Raw genomic sequence first — 24601 nt, 5'->3', positions numbered from 1 at the left:
ACCTGTCAAACCGCACCTGCACTCACAGAAAACACACCTCTGTGTGGGATGAGCCCAAGGGTGGGTAATGCGCTCTGTCTTAGTCTGTATCTGCCAGTCTGTTCCCATACACCTCATAGGCTACTCTTGAGAGAGATGCGATGCTCAAACTGCTTAAATATCTGCATGGTTCGGAGTTTGTGGCCAAGTTCCAGAGGGCATGTGGTCTGTTCCTCATCGAAGCCGCACATCAGAACGGAAACTGGGTGCACCCTCCGCGGGAGACGCCGCTCATAGACGCGGAAGCACCTCACCAACTTGCTCGACTGCGGTGCGGTAATGGACACGTTATTACCAATGACGACAGCAACTCAAATGACAAACACAAGGAAAATGGATACAGTGTTGGTGTAAGTGTAAACTTTTCTGAGAGTTTGAGTTATTGAGTTGAAGAAACAGAAGAATGTAGGCTCCCACTGGGCAAAAACTGGTTATAATCAATATTGTTTCCAGGTCATTTCAACCCCCAAATGTAATGCGATGATGTTAAAACTGGTTATAATCAATGTTGTTTCCAGGTCATTTCAATCCCCAAATTTAATGCGATGATGTTGAATCAACGTGGAAAACTGATTGGATTTGCAAAAAGTAAAAAGTAATCAATGTAAGAGAATTTTGTATTTTTTTTCACCTAACTTTTAACCTACTGTAAATCCATTGACATAGGCATTGTTTTGTAGATTTTACGTTTAATCCACGTTAGTTGACAACTTAACCAAATGTAAATTTAAACAAGATTTTGAATTGATGTATGTGCCCAGTGGGCTATAGGCTACCTTCCCAGGGCTGGCGTTATGGGCTGGCGTTATGGGCTGGCCTTGGGAAGGTATAGCCTCTATTCCATACCTCCTTGCCCATCCAAATAAAATATTTAAAATGGATCATTTATATGATTGAAACGCACACCAACAGAAGGACTCATCAATCATATAAAGCATCCGAACAAACTAAACTGCAACCCTCTGTCTCAGTTTGCTCCCGAGTGGCGCAGTGGTCTAAGGCACAGCATCTTAGTACAAGAGGCATCACTACAGTCCCTGGTTCAAATCCAGGCTGTATCACATCAGGCTGTGATTGGGAGTTCCATAGGGTGGCGCGCAATTGTTCCACCGTTGTCCGGGTTTGGCAAGGGTAGGTCATATTCAGTTTTAACCATTCGAACACTACAGACAGTTTGGCGAGAAGCCCAATTTTAGGGATGTCTCATGGTCTGACAAACACCGCTGTAGCTCGGCCACCTTCCACTGCAGATGTGGAAGGCCGACATATACAGATGCAGTGGATTGAGACTCAGCCCATGCCGATATCTGGAGCTTAAACTGACATATTTTTCTGGGGATTTATGTATTATGTTACTTAGATTGATGCACAGGTGAATCAATAGACTTAATAATGTAGATGTCTTTGCTATAAAACCCATTTTAAAAAATTGTCCCATGAAAAATACGTGCCCCCCTATGGAAATCAAAATCCTGTCCAACTGATTAATTCTGACAGCGGCCCTGTACCTTCAGACAGGCTTTTCTTGTTAGTCCACCTTTCTTTGATTGAAGGTAGAGATTGCTTACAGATTGTTTATCCGATTTTGCAGTCTTATTCATTGCATTTATTTTGAAGAATGAAACCAAGTAGGCTATGAGTAGTGTAAACAAACAACCCAACATCCGTGTTTGTTTTGAGGTGTTTGTTAGGCTATTCAAATGTGACTTAACATAGCCTACATAGCCTATGACCTGACTTGAGCATTTAGCCTAGGCTATTATTTTGTTTAAGCTACTTTAAACTTAGATACAACAGACATTCAATATCGAAAGCAGTTCCAACCTGATGAGGACCTCTGAAGGCCTTCAAATCAAATCAAATGTTATTGGTCACATACACGTGTTTAGCAGATGTTATTGCGGGTGTAGTGAAATGCTTGTGCTTCTAGCTCCGACAGTGCAGTAATATCTAACAGTTTCACAACATATACCCAAAAGAACACGTAAATCTAAGTAAGGAATGAATTAAGAATATATATACATATATGTCAGAGCGGCATTGGACTAAGATACAGTAACATAGTATAGAGTACAGTATATACATATGAGATGGATGATGCAATATTTACAAACAATTAAAGTGACTAAGAAACCCTAGAATAGTATAGAATACAGTTTACACATATGAGATGAGCAATGCAAGATACGGAGACATTATTAAAGTGGCTAGTGTTTCATTTCCTTAAAGAGGCCAGTGATTCCTAATCTATGTCTATAGGCAGCAGCCTCTGATGTGCTGGAGATGGCTGTTTAACAGTCAGTGGTGTAGTATAGAATACAATACAGTATATACATATGAAATGGATGATGCAATATGTAAACACAATTTAAAAGTGACTAAGATACTGTAGAATAGTGTCGAGTGCAGTTTATACATATGAGATGAGTAATGCTAGATACAGAAACATTATTGCAGTGGCTAGTGATCCATTTCTAAAAGTGGCCAGTGATTCCTAATCTATGTCTATAGGCAGCTGCCTCTGACGTGCTGGAGATGGCTGTTTAACAGTCTGATGGCCTTGAGATAGAAGCTGTTTTTCAGTCTCTCGGTCCCAGCTTTGATGCACCTGTACTGACCTCGCCTTCTGGATGATAGCGGGGTGAACAGGCAGTGGCTCGGGGGGTTGTTGTCCTTGATGATCTTTTTGTTCTTCCTATGGCATCGGGTGCTGTAGGTGTCCTGGAGGGCGGGAAGTTTGCCCCCGGTAATGCACTGGGCAGACCGCACCACCCTCTGGAGAGCTTTGCGGTTGTGGGCGGTGAAGTTGCTGTACCAGGCAGTGATACAGCCCGACAGATGCTCTCGGCTGTGCATCTGTAAAAGTTTGTAAGGGTTTTAGGTTTTAAGACACATTTCTTTAGCCTCCTGAGGTTGAAGAGGCACTGTTGCGCCTTTTTCACCACACTGTCTGTGTGGGTGGACCATTTCAGTTTGTCAGTGATGTGTAGGTGAAGGAACTTGAAGCTTTCCACCTTCTCCACTGCGGTCCCATTGATGTGGATAGGGGGGGTGCTCCCTCTGCTGTTTCCTGAAGTTCACGATCATCTCCATAGTTTTGTTGACGTTGAGTGAGAGGTTATTTTCCTGGCAACACACTCCCAGAGCCCTCACCTCCTCCCTGTAGGCTGTCTCATTGTTGTTGGTAATCAAGCCTACTATTGTTGTGTCGTCTGCAAACTTAATGATTGAGTTGGAGGCGTGCTTGGCCACGCAGTCAAGGGTGAACAGGGAGTGCAGGAGGGGGCTGAGAATGCACCCTTGTGGGGCCCCAGTTTTGAGGATCAGCAAATAGGAGGTGTTGTTTCCTACCTTCACCACCTGGGGCGACTCGTCAGGAAGTCCAGGACCCAATTGCACAGGGCGGGGTTCAGACCCAGGGCCTCGAGCTTGATGATGAGCTTGGAGGGTACTATGGTGTTGAATGCTGAGCTATAGTCAATGAACAGCATTATTACAGATGTATGCTTCTTGTCCAGATGGGATCGGGCAGTGTGCAGTGTGGTGGCAATTGCATTGTCTGTGGATCTATTGGGGCGGTAAGCAAATTGAAGAGGGTCTAGGGTGGCAGGTAAGGTGGTGATATGATCCTAGACTAGTCTCTCAAAGCACTTAATGATGACAGAGGTGAGTGCTACTAGGCGATAGTCATTTAGTTCACTTACCTTTGCTTTCTTAGGTACAGGGACAATGGTGGTCATCTTGAAGCATGTGGGGACAACAGACTGGGATAGGGAGAGATTGAATATATCTGTGAGCACACCAGACAGCTGGTCTGCGCATGCTCTGAGGACACGGTAAGGGATACCATCATACCATCAGCCTTGCAAGGGTTGACACGCTTAAATGTCTTACTCTCGACCACAGAGAAGACAAGCCCACAGTCCTTGATAGCAGGCCGCATCGGTGGCACTGTATTATCGAGCGAAGAAGGTGTTCAGCCTGTCCGGAAGCAAGACGTCGGTGTCCGCGACGTGGCTGGTTTTCCCTTTCTAATCCGTGATTGTCTGTAGAACCGGCTACATACGTCTCGTGTCTGAGCCTTTGAACTGGGACTCAACTTTGTCCCTATACCAACGTTTAGCCTGCTTGACTGCTTTGCGAAGGGAATAACTACACTGTTTGTATTCTTCCATATTCCCTGTCTTCTTGCCTTGCTTAAATGTGGTGGTTCACACTTTCAGTTTTGCGCGAATGCTCCCATCTGTCCACGGTTTCTGGTTGGGGTAGGTTTTAATAGTCACAGTGGGTACAACATCTCCTATGCACTTCTTGATAAACTCATTCACCGTATCGGTATATGTGTCGATATTATTTTCTGAAGCTACTCTGAACATATCCCAGTCCACGTGATCAAAACAATCTTGAAGTGTGGATTCCAATTGGTCAGACCAGCATCGAATAGTCCTCACCACGGGTGGTTCCTTTTTGAGTTTCTGCCTATAGGAGGGGAGAAACAAGATGGAATTGTTGTCCGATTTGCTGAATGGAGGGCGAGGGAGGGCATTATATGCATTCTGGAAGGTAGTATAACAATGGTCGAGGGTTTTAGCAGCGCGAATACAACAATCAATATGTTGATAGAATTTCGGGAGCCTTTTCCTAAAATTTGCTTTGTTAAAATCCCCAGCTACAATAAATGCAGCCTCAGGATATATGGATTCCAGTTTGCATAAAGTCCAGTGAAGTTCTTTGAGGGCCGTCGTGGTATCCGCTTGGAAGGGACATAGACCGCTGTGGCTATTATTGACAAAAATTCTCTCAGGAGATGGTACGGTCGGCATTTAATTGTGAGATATTCTAGATCGGGTGAACAGAAGGACTTGAGTTCCTGTATGTGTCACGGATGTCGTAGGATGAAGTGGACCAAAAATGCAGCGTGATTATCGTTCCACATATTTTATTGAACTGTGAAACTATGCAATACATACACATAAACTAAAGAACAAAAAACATCAAACCGTGACGCAGAGGTGAAACATACACATACTCAAAATCAATCTCCCACAAACCCAGGTGGGAAAAACACCTACTTAAGTATGATCTCCAATTAGAGACAACGATGACCAGCTGCCTCTAATTGGAGATCATCCCAACCAAAGCCCAACATAGAAATACAAAACTAGAACATAACAACATAGAAAATATAAACTAGAAAACCCCCCCTGTCACGCCCTGACCTACTCTACCATAGAAAATAACCGTTTTCTATGGTCAGGACGTGATAGTACCCCCCCCCCCCCCCCCCCCCCCCAAAGGTGCGGATTCCGAACGCACTTAAAAAAAAAAAAAAAAAAAAAAAGGGAGGGTTAGTGTGGGTGACTAATGTCTATGGCGGCTCTGGTGCAGTACGAAGAACCTTCTCATCCCGCGGATCCTCCAGCAGGGGAGGCGGCTCCGGTTCGGGATGTAACCCCTGCTCCGCCTGCTGATCCCTCCGCTTTTGTGTCACCGGACCCTGGATCGTCGCCGAAGGACCCGGACCCTGGATCATCACCGGAGGTTCTGGACTGCGGACCGCCGCCGGAGACTCTGGACTGCGGGCCGTCGCTGGAGGTTCCGGACTGGAGGCCGTCTCAGGAGATTCTGGACTGGGGGCCGTCTCAGGAGGTTCTGGACTGTGGTCCGTCTCAGGAGGTTCCGGACTGTGGGCCGTCTCAGGAGGTTCCGGACTGTGGGCCGTCTCAGGAGGTTCCGGACTGTGGGCCGTCTCAGGAGGTTCCGGACTGTGGACCGTCTCAGGAGGTTCCGGACTGTGGGCCGTCTCAGGAGGTTCCGGACTGGGGACCGTTGCTACAGGCTCCATGCCATGGATCATCACTGCAGGCTCCGCGCCATGGATCACCACTGGAGGCTTTGTGCCATGGATCATCACTGGAGGATTCGTGCCATGGATCATCCCTACAGGCTCCGGGCCATGGATCATCCCTACAGGCTTCTTTCCATGGATTATCACTGGAGGCTCCGGGCCATGGATTATCACTGGAGGCTTCGTGCCATGGATCATCACTACAGGCTCCGGGCCATGGATCATCACTGGAGGCTTCGTGCCATGGATCATCACTGGAGGCTTCGGACCATGGATCATCACTGAGGCTTCTTACGTGGAGCCGGAACAGGTCTCACCGGACTAGGGAACGTCGCTGGAGGCTCCGGACTGGGGGACGTCGCCGGAAGCTCTGGACTGGGAAGGCGCACTGGAGGCCTGATGCGTGGGGCTGGCACAGGAGGTGCCAGACTGGTAACACGCACCTCAGGGCGAGTGCGAGAAGCAGGAACTGGGCGTACCAGGCTGGATAGACTCACTGGAGGCCAGGTACATGGAGCAGGCACAGGATATACTGGGCCGTGGAGGCGCACTGGAGGTCTCGAGCACAGAGCTAGTGTTAACCCGTCCTGGCTGGATGCTTACTTTCGCCCGGCAAATGCGGGGCGCTGGCACAGGATGCACTGGGCTGTGAGTACGCACTGGCGGCACAGTGCGCAGAGCCGGCGCAGGATATCCTGGACCGAGAAGGCGAACTGGAGACTAGGAGCGCTGAGCTGGCACCACCCTTCCTGGCTGAATGCTCAACCTTGCTCGGCAAATGCGGGGCGCGGGCACAGATCGCACCGGACTGTGAATGCGCACATGCGACAGTGCGCATCACCGCATAACACGGTGCTTGCTTAGTCACTCGCTCCCCACGGTAAACACAGGGAGTTGACTCAGGTCTGAACCCTGACTTAGCCAATCTCCCCGTGTGCCAGCCCCTCCCCCCCAATTGTTTTTGGGGGCTGCCTCTCGTGCTTGCCTCATTGCCGTGCTAGTTCCTCATCTCGTCGCCGCTCTGCTCTCGCTGCCTCCACCTGTTCCCATGGGAGGCGATCCCATCCAGCCTGGATCTCCTCCCACGTCCAGGATCCCTTGCCGTCCAGGATGTCTTCCCAGGTCCATGTCTCCTGACCACGCTGCTTGGTCCTTTTGTGGTGGGAGATTCTGTCACGGATGAAGCGGACCAAAATGCAGCGTGATTATCGTTCCACATATTTTATTGAACTGTGAAACTATGCAATACATACACATAAACTAAAGAACTAAAAACAACAAACCGTGACGCAGAGGTGAAACATACACATACTCAAAATCAATCTCCCACAAACCCAGGTGGGAAAAACACCTACTTAAGTATGATCTCCAATTAGAGACAACGATGACCAGCTGCCTCTAATTGGAGATCATCCCAACCAAAGCCCAACATAGAAATACAAAACTAGAACATAACAACATAGAAAATCTAAACTAGAAAACCCCCCCTGTCACGCCCTGACCTACTCTACCATAGAAAATAACAGTTTTCTATGGTCAGGACATGACAGTATGTAATCACAGTTACACCATAAGTCATTAATCATAAAACATATAGCTCCATCCTTCTGCTTCCCAGAGAAATGTTTGTTCCTGTCGGTGCGATGTACTGAGAAACCAACTGGCTTTACCGTGTCAGACAGTATATCTTGAGAAAGCCATGTTTCCGCGAAGTAGAGTATGTTACAATCCCTGGTGTCTCTCTGAAAATAAACTCTCACCTTGAGCTCATCAATTTTATTATCCAGAGTTTGGACATTAGCGAGTAAAATACTCGGGAGCGGTGGGTGGTGTGCATGCTTCTTAAGTTGGACCAGAAGACCGCCTCGAGTACCTCTCCTTCTCCGGCGTGGTTTTGGGTCAGCATCCGGAATAAGTTAGATTGCTCTGGGGAGAGCAAACAAGGGATCCGCTCCAGAGAAGTGGTAATCCTGGTTGTAATGCTGGAAGTTCTGGTGAGTTACCGCCACTCTAATATACAATAGTTCTTCCCGGCTGTGTGTATGACACAAAACAATTCTTGAGCTAATAACGTAAAAAATAGACATAAGCAAACAAAATACTGCAGAGTTGCTTAAGAGCTAGTCGCGATGCTGTCATCTCTGTCGGCGCCATCATGATGAAGCTGGCGCGGATGAGGATGATGTCACAACTGGATCAGACGTGCTTCTGTTTCTCTTTTCCCTCCATCACACATTGGCGGTCCTGATGGTGACTCCCGGAAATGGAAGTGCCTAAAACATGTTTGTGAAATTATTTTCCAAAAGACGAAATATTTTTCTAAATTGAAATCAGAAGTAAACTGCCATTCATTGCTTTTCATAGGCTATCCATGTGACTCGTGAGATAAAGACTTCAACTGACAACGCTGTCCAAAAGCTGGAGTTGATAACAATGCTCCATGGTCTATTACGAGTCTGCTCCTGCTAACTTGTACAAGTTGTACAGGTCGAGCCGAGGCCATAAACAAATAGTTAATATGTTCATTTGAGGCTACAAGTGGTTATCTTGTTCAGCATATAGTTACAGAGGAGTGAAAATGATTGGAATGACAATGACCTGCAATGAGCCTCCTTTTGTTATTATACTGTAGGCTACTCTGCTTTTACACTGTGAATGAGTGGCAAAAAAACGTTTACTGTAATTAATAAGGTTTCCCTCTTTTTCTAGTCTCAGATATCCCTGATCTTACATTGTGGGAGGCAACCTGTTTGTCTAGAGAGACTACTAACTCTGTACCCACCCACAGGTGTCTGCTAGGCCCCAGTATGAGGTGAGGAACCGGCTGCTATACTTCCTGTTCCTGGTGTCGGCCAGGCTGGGTCACGAGTTCTTCTACATCACCTTCCCGCCTTGCTTACACTGGAACCTGGACCCCTTCCTCTGCAGACGCCTTGTCAACATCTGGACCGTAAGTCACGTGGTTACAAAAAGAGAGAAAATATCTATGTGAGTAAGTATGGTTTGAAGAACAGAGAAGATACCAAATGGAACCATATTCCATGTATAGTGGGCCCTATGTGACCTGGTCAAAAGAGTTGACTATATAGGCCCCTACTTTTGACCACAATATAGGGATTGGGGTGCCATTTCGGATGCAGACAGTCTTCTCTGCTCTTCAAACCATCCTCCCAGACATAAATATTTTATCTCTCTCTTCCACTGCTACCTATTAAATTCACACCTGCGGTTTCATTACAGAAAATAAATGTTTAACTGGAAATACCCACACCGATATGGTATACCAAAGCAGCGTCACAGACTGATGCCTTGCTTGAACATCCCATACAATCTCATGTTTTATCATGTGTGTAAGAGAGAGAGTGTGTGTGAGACAATGAAGCTCTTCTTCTCCTTCTCCCTCACCTCCTCTCACCCCTTACCTCTCTCTGACCCAGCCTTTCATCCCTGTCCCCCTTACCCCTCTCTGACCCAGCCTTTCATCCCTGTCCCCCTTACCCCTCTGACCCAGTCTTTCATCCCTGTCCCCCTTACCCCTCTCTGACCCAGCCTTTCATCCCTGTCCCCCTTACCCCTCTCTGACCCAGCCTTTCATCCCTGTCCCCCTTACCCCTCTCTGACCCAGCCTTTCATCCCTGTCCCCCTTACCCCTCTCTGACCCAGCCTTTCATCCCTGTCCCCCTTACACCTCTCTGACCCAGCCTTTCATCCCTGTCCCCCTTACCCCTCTCTGACCCAGCCTTTCATCCCTGTCCCCCTTACCCCTCTCTGACCCAGCCTTTCATCCCTGTCCCCCTTACCCCTCTCTGACCCAGCCTTTCATCCCTGTCCCCCTTACACCTCTCTGACCCAGCCTTTCATCCCTGTCCCCCTTACCCCTCTCTGACCCAGCCTTTCATCCCTGTCCCCCTTACCCCTCTCTGACCCAGCCTTTCATCCCTGTCCCCCTTACCCCTCTCTGACCCAGCCTTTCATCCCCATGTCCCCAGGCCACAGGGACCACAGGGGCCAGGTGGACTGGTGCTACAGGGTGAAGGGACAGGCAATAGAACAGAACAGGAGGGTCCTTAAATGACTCAACCATTGTGTTATAACTGTTTATTACTGAGTTATAAACATCTAATAATGAATCGTTTATACTCATAGATCATCCATGTTCCTGCATCTAGGTATGCTTTGACCATGAAGCTCAACACACACACACACACACACACACACACACACACACACACACACACACACACACACACACACACACACACACACACACACACACACACACACACACACGCGCGCACGCACGCACACATACATACACACTCTGATTTGAGTGGCAGTGAGTTTGTGTGCACTCTGTGTCCTTTCCTCCAGTGCAGGTGAATGCCCTCTGAGCGACCTGACAATGTTCTGCCCCAGGGGAGGAATGGTTTGGAAAGTGAACTCTGAACACCCAGCAACCTGTAAACTCCAACACACATGCTTGCTTGCTCACACACGCACGTACGCAACCACGCACATATGTGCACATGCACACACACACACACACACACACACACACACACACACACACACCACACACACACACACACCACACACACACACACACACACACACACACACACACACACACACACACACACACACACACACACACACACACACACACACACACAGTCTGTTTTATTGGCCTCATCATTGCTTTGAGGATCTCTCTCTATAGGAACCATTTGGTCAGCCCTGCACTTGTAAAGTCCTCTTATTGTGAAGCTGGTGTTTTCTAGGGTTCACACTGTCCCCTCACACACACACACGCACGCACACACACTCGCACGCACGCGCACACACTCCTCCTCGTTGATCACAACACGCACCTTACTTACAGGGTAACACACATCTTTTCTTAATGATCATAACTAACATCACTGAATTACAGACTGACCCTCTCCACTCTGGTCCTCTTCCTGAATCATGCTGTATTGACAGGACTTACCATAGCATTTATTACCTACTCAGAAAACAAACCAACTACTGTATGTGTTCTCCCCCTGTAACCAGTCTGATCACTAGAAATAAACTTTAATTTCGGACATTTGAAAAGGTCCCCAGAATGTCGATATGCCTTCCTCTGCGACCCCCCCCCCAACCCCCAAAAAATATAACAACAATTGCCCAGCACTGGGCGTGAACTTGTGTGATGCTCAGACTTAGAGTGCACTGCTTAGACCACTGCACCACCAAGTTTACAATGCTCTGTTAAGCTGTCACTTCATGATAGTTGTTTTTTATTATGTTGTTTTAAGCCTTCCCCAAACCATAGCCCTAACCTCAACCCCTCATAATCAATGCCTAAACTGTTACCCTTTGAGTGGTTTCTGTTTTAACCCTGTAACTACGTGGCATTAATAAATATATACTTTCATTCATAATATATCAGATTTCGAAGGGAAACAGCCCATTTCTCCTTTCCCAGCACCCTCCCATGTTGATCAAAGTCCAGAGTGACACTGGGTCCGATCAATACTCTCATTCATTCAGCTAAATCTGCACTGCTGCTATCTGTTCATGACCTGGATCATCTGTAACTCATCTCTTCATGTGATGGTGACTGGCCAGTCCTTTGACGTGGCACCACACAAAGAGCCTAATGTATTGGCCCACCGTATAGGTTGATCTGAGGACAGTACCAGTGAGATTGATATGATCGGTGGTCTGTTGACAAGGGCAGGGTATGATATTATTCAGGTTCAGATTCAGCGTGTTTAATAGTCACATGTGCAGAGTTGCAGGTGTGATTGCAGGGTACAGTGAAAATCTTAGGCTCCGAGCTCCAACATGCAGGACTAAGTGAAAAAAAAAAATGGTCATAAAAAACAACAACAATATAAACAGAAATAGCACTATATATTTCAGAACTGTAGCAGTGATGAATAAATAAATGTTCGTTGGGGTGGAGGCAGAGTAAATGGTGCCCATGTCTTGGAGGCAGTAGCATCAGGGACAGTATTTCTTCCGAGGGAACAAGCCACCTGTAAACTCCAACACACATGCTTGCTTGCTCACACACACACACACACACACACACACACACACACACACACACACACACACACACACACACACACACACACACACACACACACACACAGTCTGTTTTATTGACCTCATCATTGCTTTGGGACAGTATTTCTTCCGAGGGAACAAGAGGCTGTTTGCTAAAATGGTAGTGACTTTCTTCCCTCCTTCCCTCCCTCCTTCCCTCCCTCCTTCTTCCTCTTCTATTCCCTCTCTCTTTCAGTATTAATCTCTGGTTGCTATGTTAACCATGAGGATAAGAAGCCTGTAGGCAGTTTTATCTCTCATAGACCATGGTTACTGAAACACTCACTGATTATAGTGTTCCCATCCTGTTAATAGGAATAGTCACCACCTCTATATCTTTCTTTCTGTCGCTCACATACTCCTTCCTACCCTCTCTCTCTCTCTCTCTCTCTCTCTCTCCCTCTCTCTCTCTCTCTCTCTGTCTCTCTCTCTCTCTGTCTCTCTCTCTGTCTCTCTGTCTCTCTCTCTCTCTGTCTCTCTCTCTCTCTCTCTCTCTCTCTCTCTCTCTCTCTCTCTCTCTGTCTCTCTCTCTGTCTCTCTCTCTGTCTCTCTCTCTCTCATTAAATATAAAAGGCAGAGCTAAATACAACTCCAACCAGGGTGGAGGGGCAGCCCCCGTGTCCCACTTGCACCGTCTCCTAAGGATGTGTAGTAGACAGTCAGTGTGTACTCAGGTTATACAACTGATGTACAACGCATATTTGTTCTGCACAAACTCTGTATCACTAAAATATCAGTTGTTTCACAACCATTGTCAAAGAACCTGAGTGTGTACAGGGCCTAAGTGGAGTGTGTCTGTGTTCCTGTAGGTGTAGAGACAGTCACCCTCAACTGAAGACACTGTCAGCAGCTCATGGCTGTATTTGATTCTTAAAGTAGATTGTGTTACTGGGCAACTGCAGACTCGGCTCTGTTTATAGAAGTGTGTCTTGCATCTTGCAAACTGGTTGCTACAGACTGAATGATTACTTATTTATAGGATACTGTGTGGCCATTCTTAATGGAGCATTGAACAGTCAGGTTTGATTCATACATTACAATGTTTTTGATTTATTCTTTCCACAGTAAAAGTGTAGAGTTCCATCCAATCAATCAAATGTATTTGTATAGCCATTATTACCTCCCCTCCGCCTCCTCTTTTCCGGTCCTGTCCTCTCCTCTGCCCTCCTTTTCTCCTCTTCTCTCTTCTCATTCTCTCCTCTCCTCCAGATGGTTATGTACATCGGCCAGGCCCTGAAGGATGTGCTGAAGCTGCCACTCCCTCTATCGCCCCCGGTGGTGAAGCTGGAGAAGCGTGTGGACGCTGAGTATGGCCTTCCCTCCACTCACGTCATGGCCAGCACCGCCATCTTCTTCACCCTACTCCTCAGCGCCCCTTCCAGGGTTCAAGTGAGGCCTATGCAGCACCCTGAGCCTCTTGGGTCCCCTGCCAAGCTTCTGCTACTCAGTCTTGGGTGAGACTCATCGCTTGCTCACTCCCCTGGGACAAGGCCTGTACAGAACTATAGATGTAAAATAAATATGGAGAGTTTGGTGCCAACATAGTTACAATGCTACAATGCTCACTAACAGGGATGTAAACACATTTGTGCACAATATTTGAGAGAAATAAGCTTTTTGTGCCTATGAAAAATTTCTGGGATTTTTTTTATTTATTTCAGCTCATGAAACATGTAACCAACACTTTAATGTTGCATTTATATTTTTGTTCAGTGTAGTTTGCTGGACACTGTACAGCCTTGTCTGAAAAAATGACTTGCCTCTAGACCTTCAGTGTATGCAGATTTGAAGGACCTGAAATAGGTGTAAGCATCTCTGTTCAGGGGGCTTGTCTCTGCTGAGTCCTTGAGTCCTGACCCTGACTGCCCTTCCTGGCAATGTGGTGGGAGGGGCGGAGTGGCCAGTCACCATCAGACACACTCCACAGCTGCTTTGTTCCTCTGATAGACTAGAGTAAATGACTGTCAATCTCTCTCTCTCTCTCTCTCTCTCTCTCTCTCCTCTCTCTCTCTCTCTCTCCCTCTCTCTCTCTCTCTCTCTCTCTCTCTCTCTCTCTTCTCTCTCTGTCTCACACAGAACAATCAATCAATCAGCTACTCAAACAACACCAGCCTCAGATACAGTGGTAGTGTACTGCAGTGGTGACTTAGTTTCTGTTTCTGAGAGGGTACATAGCTATAGATGTTTAGTGGTTTGAATGGCCTGAGGCGATCTCTTAGGTTCTGAGGGGTGAAAGGTCAGGACAGTCAATCACAGTGGCCCCTCCATCCCAACATCCTTTGTGTCCATTCAGAGTCCATTCTTCATTAACTTCTTCTGAAAGGCCCCCCAACTGCAAGGGAAAGGAACAGACACAAGAAAGAGAGAGAGAAGCAGGGAGGGAGGGAGGGGGAAAGGAGAAAAGGAGGTCAATGAATACACATGACATAGGCTCTCTTCACTGTCATTGAAATGGAGGGAAACAAAAACACAAATGGGTAAATGATATAAAAGGATGGAGAGGGAAGGGAAGATGGACAGAGACAGTTGAAAAACAGAGGATGTCTTTAAGGCAGTCCATATGTCAAAGTGGCAGAATAGATGGATGACAGATAGAGGATGTAATTGTCTTAGGGGGATGTAGATGGATGACAGATAGAGGATGTAATTGTCTTAGGGGGATGTAGATGGATGACAGATAGAAGATGTAATTGTCTTAGGGGGATGTAGATGGATGACAGATAGAAGATGTAATTGTCTTAGGGGGATGTAGATGGATGACAGATAGAGGATGTAATTGTCTTAGGGGGATGTAGATGGATGACAGATAGAAGATGTAATTGTCTTAGGGGGATGTAGATGGTTGACAGATAGAGGATGTAATTGTCTTAGGGGGATGTAGATGGTTGACAGATAGAAGATGTAATTGTCTTAGGGGGATGTAGATGGATGACAGATAGAAGATGTAATTGTCTTAGGGGGATGTAGATGGTTGACAGATAGAGGATGTAATTGTCTTAGGGGGATGTAGATGGTTGACAGATAGAAGATGTAATTGTCTTAGGGGGATGTAGATGGATGACAGATAGAAGATGTAATTGTCTTAGGGGGATGTAGATGGTTGACAGATAGAGGATGTAATTGTCTTAGGGGGATGTAGATGGATGACAGATAGAAGATGTAATTGTCTTAGGGGGATGTAGATGGTTGACAGATAGAAGATGTAATTGTCTTAGGGGGATGTAGATGGATGACAGATAGAAGATGTAATTGTCTTAGGGGGATGTAGATGGATGACAGATAGAAGATGTAATTGTCTTAGGGGGATGTAGATGGTTGACAGATAGAGGATGTAATTGTCTTAGGGGGATGTAGATGGTTGACAGATAGAAGATGTAATTGTCTTAGGGGGATGTAGATGGATGACAGATAGAGGATGTAATTGTCTTAGGGGGATGTAGATGGATGACAGATAGAAGATGTAATTGTCTTAGGGGGATGTAGATGGTTGACAGATAGAAGATGTAATTGTCTTAGGGGGATGTAGATGGTTGACAGATAGAAGATGTAATTGTCTTAGGGGGATGTAGATGGATGACAGATAGAAGATGTAATTGTCTTAGGGGGATGTAGATGGATGACAGATAGAAGATGTAATTGTCTTAGGGGGATGTAGATGGATGACAGATAGAGGATGTAATTGTCTTAGGGGGATGTAGATGGTTGACAGATAGAAGATGTAATTGTCTTAGGGGGATGTAGATGGATGACAGATAGAGGATGTAATTGTCTTAGGGGGATGTAGATGGTTGACAGATAGAAGATGTAATTGTCTTAGGGGGATGTAGATGGATGACAGATAGAAGATGTAATTGTCTTAGGGGGATGTAGATGGATGACAGATAGAGGATGTAATTGTCTGTAATTTTTGTAATTTTCTAGCCCGGCTGATTTGTAGGGGTCCAGATTTTGCAGCTCTTTCAGAACATCAGCTGACTGGATTTGGGAGAAGGAGAAATGGGGAAGGCTTGAGCGAGTAGCTGTGGGGGGTGCAGTGCTGTTGACCACGGTAGGGGTAGCCAGGTGGAAAGCACGGCCAGCTTATTGAAATTCTCAATTATAGTGGATTTATCGGAGGTGACAGAGTTTCCTATCCTCAGTGCAGTGGGCAGCTGGGAGGAGGTGTTCTTATTCTCCATGGACTTTACAGTGTCCCAGAACTTTTTTGAGTTTGTGTTGCAGGAAGCAAATTTCTGCTTGAAAAAGCTAGCCTTGGCTTTTCTAACTGCCTGTGTATATTGGTTTCTAACTTCCCTGAAAGTTGCATATCACGGGGGCTGTTCGATGCTAATGCAGAACGCCACAGGATGTTTTTGTGTTGGTTAAGGGCAGTTAGGTCTGGAGAGAACCAAGGGCTATATCTGTTCCTGGTTCTAAATTCCTTGAATGGGGCATGCTTATTTAAGATGGTGAGGAAGGCATTTAAAAAAAAATACCAGGCATCCTCTACTGACGGGATGAGGTCAATATCCTTCTAGGATACCCGAGCCAGGTCGATTAGAAAGGCTTACTCGCTGAAATATTTCAGGGAGCGTTTGACAGTGATGAGTGGAGGTCGTTTGACCGCTGACCCATTACGGATGCAGGCAATGAGGCAGTGATCGCTGAGATCTTGGTTGAAAACAATTTGAACTTCTACTTTAAAAAATCCATCTCTCTAAAAACAAGTCTCTCACTGTTGCCGCCTGCTATAGACCACCCTCTGCCCCCCAGCTGTGCTCTGGACACCATATGTGAACTGATTGCCCCCCATCTATCTTCAGAGCTCGTGCTTCTAGGTGACCTAAACTGGGACATGCTTAACACCCCAGCCATCCTACAATCTAAGCTTGATGCCCTCAATCTCACACAAATGATCAATGAGCCTACCAGGTACCACCCCAAAGCCGTAAACACAGGCACCCTCATAGATATCATCCTAACCAACCTGGTGTATTTAGAGGGCAAGTTGGTTAGGATGATATCTATGAGGGTGCCTGTGTTTACGGCTTTGGGGTGGTACCTGGTAGGCTCATTGATCATTTGTGTGAGATTGAGGGCATCAAGCTTAGATTGTAGGATGGCTGGGGTGTTAAGCATGTCCCAGTTTAGGTCACCTAGAAGCACGAGCTCTGAAGATAGATGGGGGGCAATCAGTTCACATATGGTGTCCAGAGCACAGCTGGGGGGCAGAGGGTGGTCTATAGCAGGCGGCAACAGTGAGAGACTTGTTTTTAGAGAGATGGATTTTTTAAAGTAGAAGTTCAAATTGTTTGGGTACAGACCTGGATAGTAGGACAGAACTCTGCAGGCTATCTCTGCAGTAGATTGCAACACCGCCCCCTTTGGCCGTTCTATCTTGTCTGAAAATGTTGTAGTTAGGGATGAAGATTTCAGAGTTTTTGGTGGACTTCCTAAGCCAGGATTCAGACACGGCTAGGACATCCGGGTTGGCAGAGTGTGCTAAAGCAGTGAATAAAACAAACTGAGGGAGAAGGCTTCTAATGTTAACATGCATGAAACCAAGGCTATTACAGTTACAGAGGTCATCAAAAGAGAGCGCCTGGGGAATAGGAGTGGAGCTAGGCACTGCAGGGCCTGGATTCACCTCTACATCACCAGAGGAACAGAGGAGGAGTAGGATAAGGGTATGGCTAAAAGCTAGGAGAATTGGTCGTCTATGACGTCCAGAATAGAGAGTAAAAGGAGCAGGTTTCTGGGGGCGATAAAATAGCTTCAAGGTATAATGTACAGACAAAGGTATGGTAGGATGTGAGTAGAGTGGAGGTAAACCTAGGAAGTGAGTAATGATGAGAGAGATATTGTCTCTAGAAACATCATTGAAACCAGAAGATGTCATAGCATGTGTGGGTGGTGGAACTGAAAGGTTGGATAAGGTATTATGAGCAGGGCTAGAGACTCTACAGTGAAATAAGCCAATAAACACTAACCAGAACAGCATGGACAAGGCAAATTGACATTAAGGAGAGGCATGCTTAGCCGAGTGATCTTAAGGGTCCCGTGAGATTCAGACAGCTAGCCGGGCCATAGGTAGCAAGCGGGCAGAAGATGGAGGGAGGTCTGTTTTTAGCCACCTCGTGCGTTTCCGTCTGTAGATTAGTGGGGTTCCGTGTGGTAGAGGGGACCAGTCCAATTGGCAAAATAGTTATAGTTATAGTGGCCCAAGAAAATTGTCCGATAGACCTATTCAGATAGCAGCCGATAAGACAGCTAACGATTAGCGGGCCGCAGATGGGCGTTCAGGTTACGTCGCGATGGAGGGGCCAGTTGGATAACTCCCTCGGGCAGATAACGTTGGTAGTCCAGTCGTGAAGGCCCGATGGGGCTCCGCATCGGCAGTAAAACGGGTCCGGATAGGTGATTGTAGCCCAGGAGTGGCTGATCGAACTCTTCAGCTGGCTAGCTCCGGAATAATTGATGTTAGCTCCGGGACCGACGTTAGCCAATAGTCACTCGGGTAGCAGCTAGCTAGCTGCAAGATCCAGGTGTAGATGTCCAGAGCCTGCGGTAGAAATCCGGGGATATGGAGAGAAAATAGGTCCGGTATGCTCTGGTCTGAGTTGCGCTGTACAAAACTGGCGATAGCTTTTTGAGCTAAGGGATAGCTGATGACCGCCAACCGTGGCTTGCTGAACTCTAATGTTAGCCAGTGAACTGGCCAACCTCTGGCTAACCTCTGGCTAGCTTCTGTTGAGGATTTCAAATTTCAGATTTGAGGTAAATAATACTTTTTTTAAATTGGTGAGGCGGGTTGCAGGAGAGTGTTTTGAGGTTGAGTTTTTAGAAGAAAAAATATATTAAAAAATATGTGAAGAAAAGATGTAAATATATACAGTGGGGGAAAAAAGTATTTGATCCCCTGCTGATTTTGTATGTTTGCCCACTGACAAAATATGATCAGTCAATAATTTTAATGGTAGGTTTATTTGAACAGTGAGAAACAGAATAACAACAAAAATATTGAGAAAAACGCATGTCAAAAATGTTATAAATTGATTTGCATTTTAATGAGGGAAATAAGTATTTGACCCCATCTCAATCAGAAGGATTTCTGGCTCCCAGGTGTCTTTTATACAGGTAACGAGCTGAGATTAGGAGCACATTCTTAAAGGGAGTGCTCCTAACCGCAGCTTGTTACCTGTATAAAAGACACCTGTCCACAGAAGCAATCAATCAATCAGATTCCAAACTCTCCACCATGGCCAAGACCAAAGAGCTCTCCAAGGATGTCAGGGACAAGATTGTAGACCTACACAAGGCTGGAATGGGCTACAAGACCATCGCCAAGCAGCTTGGTGAGAAGGTGACAACATTTGGTGCGATTATTCGCAAATGGAAGAAACCAAAAGAACTGTCAATATCCCTCGGCCTGGGGCTCCATGCAAGATCTCACCTCGTGGAGTTGCAATGATCATGAGAACGGTGAGGAATCAGCCCAGAACTACACGGGAGGATCTTGTCAATGATCTCAAGGCAGCTGGGACCATAGTCACCAAGAAAACAATTGGTAACACACTACGCCGTGAAGGACTGAAATCCTGCAGCGCCCGCAAGGTCCCCCTGCTCAAAAATACATATACATGCCCGTCTGAATTTTGCCAATGAACATCTGAATGATTCAGAGGACAACTGGTGAAAGTGTTGTGGTCAGATGAGACCAAAAGGGAGCTCTTTGGCATCAACTCAACTCACCGTGTTTGGAGGAGGAGGAATGCTGCCTATGACCCCAAGAACACCATCTCCACCGTCAAACATGGAGGTGGAAACATTGTGCTTTGGGGGTGTTTTTCTGCTAAGGGGACAGGACAACTTCACTGCATCATTTGACGGGGCCATGTACTGTCAAATCTTGGGTGAGAACCTCCTTCCCTCAGCCAGGGCATTGAAAATGGGTCGTGGATGGGTAAACACACAGCCAAGGCAACAAAGGAGTGGCTCAAGAAGAAGCACATTAAGGTCCTGGAGTGGCCTAGCCAGTCTCCAGACCTTAATCCCATAGAAAATCTGTCGAGGGAGCTGAAGGTTTGAGTTGCTAAAAGTCAGCCTCGAAACCTTAATGACTTGGAGAAGATCTGCAAAGAGGAGTGGGACAAAATCCCTCCTGAGATGTGTGCAAACCTGGTGGCCAACTACAAGAAACGTCTGACCTCTGTGATTGCCAACAAGGGTTTTGCCACCAAGTACTAAGTCATGTTTTGCAGAGGGGTGAAATATTTATTTCCCTCATTAAAATGCAAATCATTTAATAACATTTTTGACATGCGTTTTTCTGGATTTTTTTGTTGTTATTCTGTCTCTCACTGTTCATATAAACCTACCATTAAAATTATAGACTGATAATTTCTTTTTAAGTGGGCAAACGTACAAAATCAGCAGGGGATTAGAAATACTTTTTTCCCCCACTGTATATACATGGGACACGACAAGACGAAGGACAAAGACGTCTGACTGCTACGCCATCTTGGATAAGATGTTTATGGGGATGTAGATGGTTGACAGATAGAGGATGTAATTGTCTTAGGGGGATGTAGATGGTTGACAGATAGAGGATGTAATTGTCTTAGGGGGATGTAGATGGATGACAGATAGAAGATGTAATTGTCTTAGGGGGATGTAGATGGTGCGTGGAGGCAGGGGGATGAGAGGATGCGTAGAGTGTGTCTTAGGGAGATGTAGATGGATGACAGATAGAAGATGTAATTGTCTTAGGGGGATGTAGATGGAGCGTGAGGCGCAGGGGGATGAGAGGATGGTGAATTGTCTTAGGGGGATGTAGATGGTTGACAGATAGAGGATGTAATTGTCTTAGGGGGATGTAGATGGATGACAGATAGAAGATGTAATTGTCTTAGGGGGATGTAGATGGATGACAGATAGAAGATGTACTTGTCTTAGGGGGATGTAGATGGTTGACAGATAGAGGATGTAATTGTCTTAGGGGGATGTAGATGGATGACAGATAGAAGATGTAATTGTCTTAGGGGGATGTAGATGGATGACAGATAGAAGATGTAATTGTCTTAGGGGGATGTAGATGGTTGACAGATAGAAGATGTAATTGTCTTAGGGGGATGTAGATGGATGACAGATAGAAGATGTAATTGTCTTAGGGGGATGTAGATGGATGACAGATAGAGGATGTAATTGTCTTAGGGGGATGTAGATGGATGACAGATAGAGGATGTAATTGTCTTAGGGGGATGTAGATGGATGACAGATAGAGGATGTAATTGTCTTAGGGGGATGTAGATGGATGACAGATAGAAGATGTAATTGTCTTAGGGGGATGTTGGGAGTTTCTTGCTTCCACCATCATAGTCTGACAGTCCCAAGCTGATGAGGTTTTCAGATCATATCCATCATTTATTAGATTATCAGAGAATGTCTCATCAGAAAGTTGTGTATTTTGTAGTAGTGTGTGTGTTTGTGTGTGTGCACTCACACACGTGGGTACCCACGTCTGAGTCAGTGGAGGCTGCTGAGGGGAAGAATGGAGAGAATGGAATGTTATCAGAAACATTGAAACCGTTTTTGATACCATTCCACTCCAGCCATTACCACAAGTCTGTCCTCCCTGATTAAGGTGCCACCAACCTCCTGTTGTCAGAGTGTGATTTGTGTGTACCTCTATTTTCTGTCCACAGTTCCAGTTTGAAGTGGGTCTGCTTGTGGCGGGGGTGCTGTCTGTGTTGGTGTGTCTGAGTCGTCTGTGCACAGGCATGCATTCCGCTCTGGTAAGTCTCTTCTGCTGCTCTGCCCCGACAGTACTGTATAAAGTAATGTATAAAACATTCAGGCCCAATGCAGGATGTATTATTCATACTGTATGTCTGGCTGGCTGGCACTCTTAGCTAGGGGGACCTGCCTTTCACTTTGACACTCATCATGCCTTTACATAAGAATAAGTAGTTCATTATGACCGGTAAAGAGTATTTGGAGTAAATATGAGATAATTAGGTTCCAGAGCAACACTCTGACCAGAGGAGGCTGGTGAGAGGAGCTATAGGAGGACAGGCTCATTGTAATGTCTGCAAAGAAAGAAATGGAACGGTATCAAACATATAGAAACCACATGTATGACTCTGTTACATTCATTCCATTCCAGCCATTACAATGAGACTGTCCTCTTATTGCTATTCCCACCAGCCTCCTCTGACTCAGACTAGCACTTCATCACCATAAAGACCACATCACCCTTCAATCAACTATGAATACATCTGTCTAAGCAGTTACAAAAATGTATAACATACATGTATGTATATACTCCCCCTCCTTGCTGGTTTCAGGACGTGATCTGTGGTGCTCTAATCTCAGCCACATTAATGTTGGTCACCTATCCATACTGGGAAACCTTCAACTGGCTCCAGTTCACCTCCCCACTCTCCCTCGTCGGGGCATTGGTACTGGCTCTCTTCCTGAGCTGCACCTACCCTGAGCTGGGCCATTACACCACCACGCGGGGGGACACCACCACCATCCTGGGGGTGGGTGCAGGCTGTTCTGTGGGCTACTGGGTAAATGAAAGGCTGGGGAAGACATTTGAGCCCCAGGTTGGTGCTACCCATACCCCTGCCAGCACTGACACTGGGTGGCTTAGCCCTGGCCAGCGCCCGCTTTGTGGTGGGTGTCGTGGCGTTGGTGGCGACTCGACAGATAATGAAGACAGCCGGTCTGTGGGTGCTGTGCACCTGGTATGGAGTGTCAGTCAAAGACATAGACGCCAGGAGAAGGAAGGAGATCGAGGTGCCGTATAGATTCACCACCTCTACATCTATAGGCCGGGTCCAGTCTATTCTGGTCAATAGACTGTTCATAGTACTGGGACTGCTATGACCCAATGCTTTTATGAACTGTTAAAATACAGTGCCTTGCGAAAGTATTCGGCCCCCTTGAACTTTTCGAACTTTTGCCACATTTCAGGCTTCAAACATAAAGATATAAAACTGTATTTTTTTGTGAAGAATCAACAACAAGTGGGACACAATTATGAAGTGGAACGAAATTTATTGGATATTTCAAACTTTTTTAACAAATAAAAAACTGTACAATTGGCCGTGCAAAATTATTCAGCCCCTTTACTTTCAGTGCAGCAAACTCTCTCCAGAAGTTCAGTGAGGATCTCTGAATGATCCAATGTTGACCTAAATGACTAATGATGATAAATAGAATCTACCTGTGTGTAATCAAGTTTCCGTATAAATGCACCTGCTCTGTGATAGTCTCAGAGGTCCGTTTAAAGCGCAGAGAGCATCATGAAGAACAAGGAACACACCAGGCAGGTCCGAGATACTGTTGTGGAGAAGTTTAAAGCCGGATTTGGATACAAAAAGATTTCCCAAGCTTTAAACATCTCAAGGAGCACTGTGCAAGCGATAATATTGAAATGGAAGGAGTATCAGACCACTGCAAATCTACGAAGACCCGGCCGTCCCTCTAAACTTTCAGCTCATACAAGGAGAAGACTGATCAGAGATGCAGCCAAGAGGCCCATGATCACTCTGGATGAACTGCAGAGATCTACAGCTGAGGTGGGAGACTCTGTCCATAGGACAACAATCAGTCGTATACTGCACAAATCTGGCCTTTATGGAAGAGTGGCAAGAAGAAAGCCATTTCTTAAAGATATCCATAAAAAGCGTTGTTTAAAGTTTGCCACTAGCCACCTGGGAGACACACCAAACATGTGGAAGAAGGTGCTCTGGTCAGATGAAACAAAAATCGAACTTTTTGGCAACAATGCAAAACGTTATGTTTGGCGTAAAAGCAACACAGCTCATCCCCCTGAACACACCATCCCCACTGTCAAACATGGTGGTGGCAGCATCATGGCTTGGGCCTGCTTTTCTTCAGCAGGGGCAGGGAAGATGGTTAAAATTGATGGGAAGATGGATGGAGCCAAATACAGGACCATTCTGGAAGAAAACCTGATGGAGTCTGCAAAAGACCTGAGACTGGGACGGAGATTTGTCTTCCAACAAGACAATGATCCAAAACATAAAGCAAAATCTACAATGGAATGGTTCACAAATAAACATATCCAGGTGTTAGAATGGCCAAGTCAAAGTCCAGACCTGAATCCAATCGAGAATCTGTGGAAAGAACTGAAAACTGCTGTTCACAAACGCTCTCCATCCAACCTCACTGAGCTCGAGCTGTTTTGCAAGGAGGAATGGGCAAAAATGTCAGTCTCTCAATGTGCAAAACTGATAGAGACATACCCCAAGCGACTTACAGCTGTAATCGCAGCAAAAGGTGGCGCTACAAAGTATTAACTTAAGGGGGCTGAATAATTTTGCACGCCCAATTTTTCTGTTTTTTATTTGTTAAAAAAGTTAGAAATATCCAATAAATTTCGTTACACTTCATGATTGTGTCCCACTTGTTGATTCTTCACAAAAAAATTACAGTTTTATATCTTTATGTTTGAAGCCTGAAATGTGGCAAAAGGTCAAAAAGTGCAAGGGGGCCGAATACTTTCGCAAGGCACTGTATATACAGTACCATTCAAAAGTTTGGGGTCACTTAGAAAACAGTATCAAACACGGTTTATGTGAAGGGGGTAGTACACAGCATTGT

At 45.9% G+C, this 24601-nt stretch overlaps 1 protein-coding gene across 1 annotated transcript; it reads left to right on the top strand.

Annotated features, from left to right (window-relative positions):
* On the top strand, window positions 1–24394 carry LOC106613137 (sphingosine-1-phosphate phosphatase 2-like). The gene is given in 6 exon segments (XM_014215097.3): window positions 1–389; window positions 8676–8837; window positions 13196–13375; window positions 21670–21759; window positions 22312–22581; window positions 22583–24394. Coding segments are annotated over 6 exon segments (1227 nt in total). The 5' UTR covers window positions 1–140; the 3' UTR covers window positions 22859–24394.
* The last annotated feature ends 207 nt before the right edge of the window (window positions 24395–24601 follow it).

This window comes from Salmo salar, chromosome 09 (assembly GCF_965601325.2).
Source record: "Salmo salar chromosome 09, fSalSal1, whole genome shotgun sequence".
Taxonomy (NCBI): domain Eukaryota; kingdom Metazoa; phylum Chordata; class Actinopteri; order Salmoniformes; family Salmonidae; genus Salmo; species Salmo salar.
The sequence above is the reverse complement of the archived record's forward strand: the minus strand, read 5'-3'. Positions and strand labels throughout refer to the sequence as shown.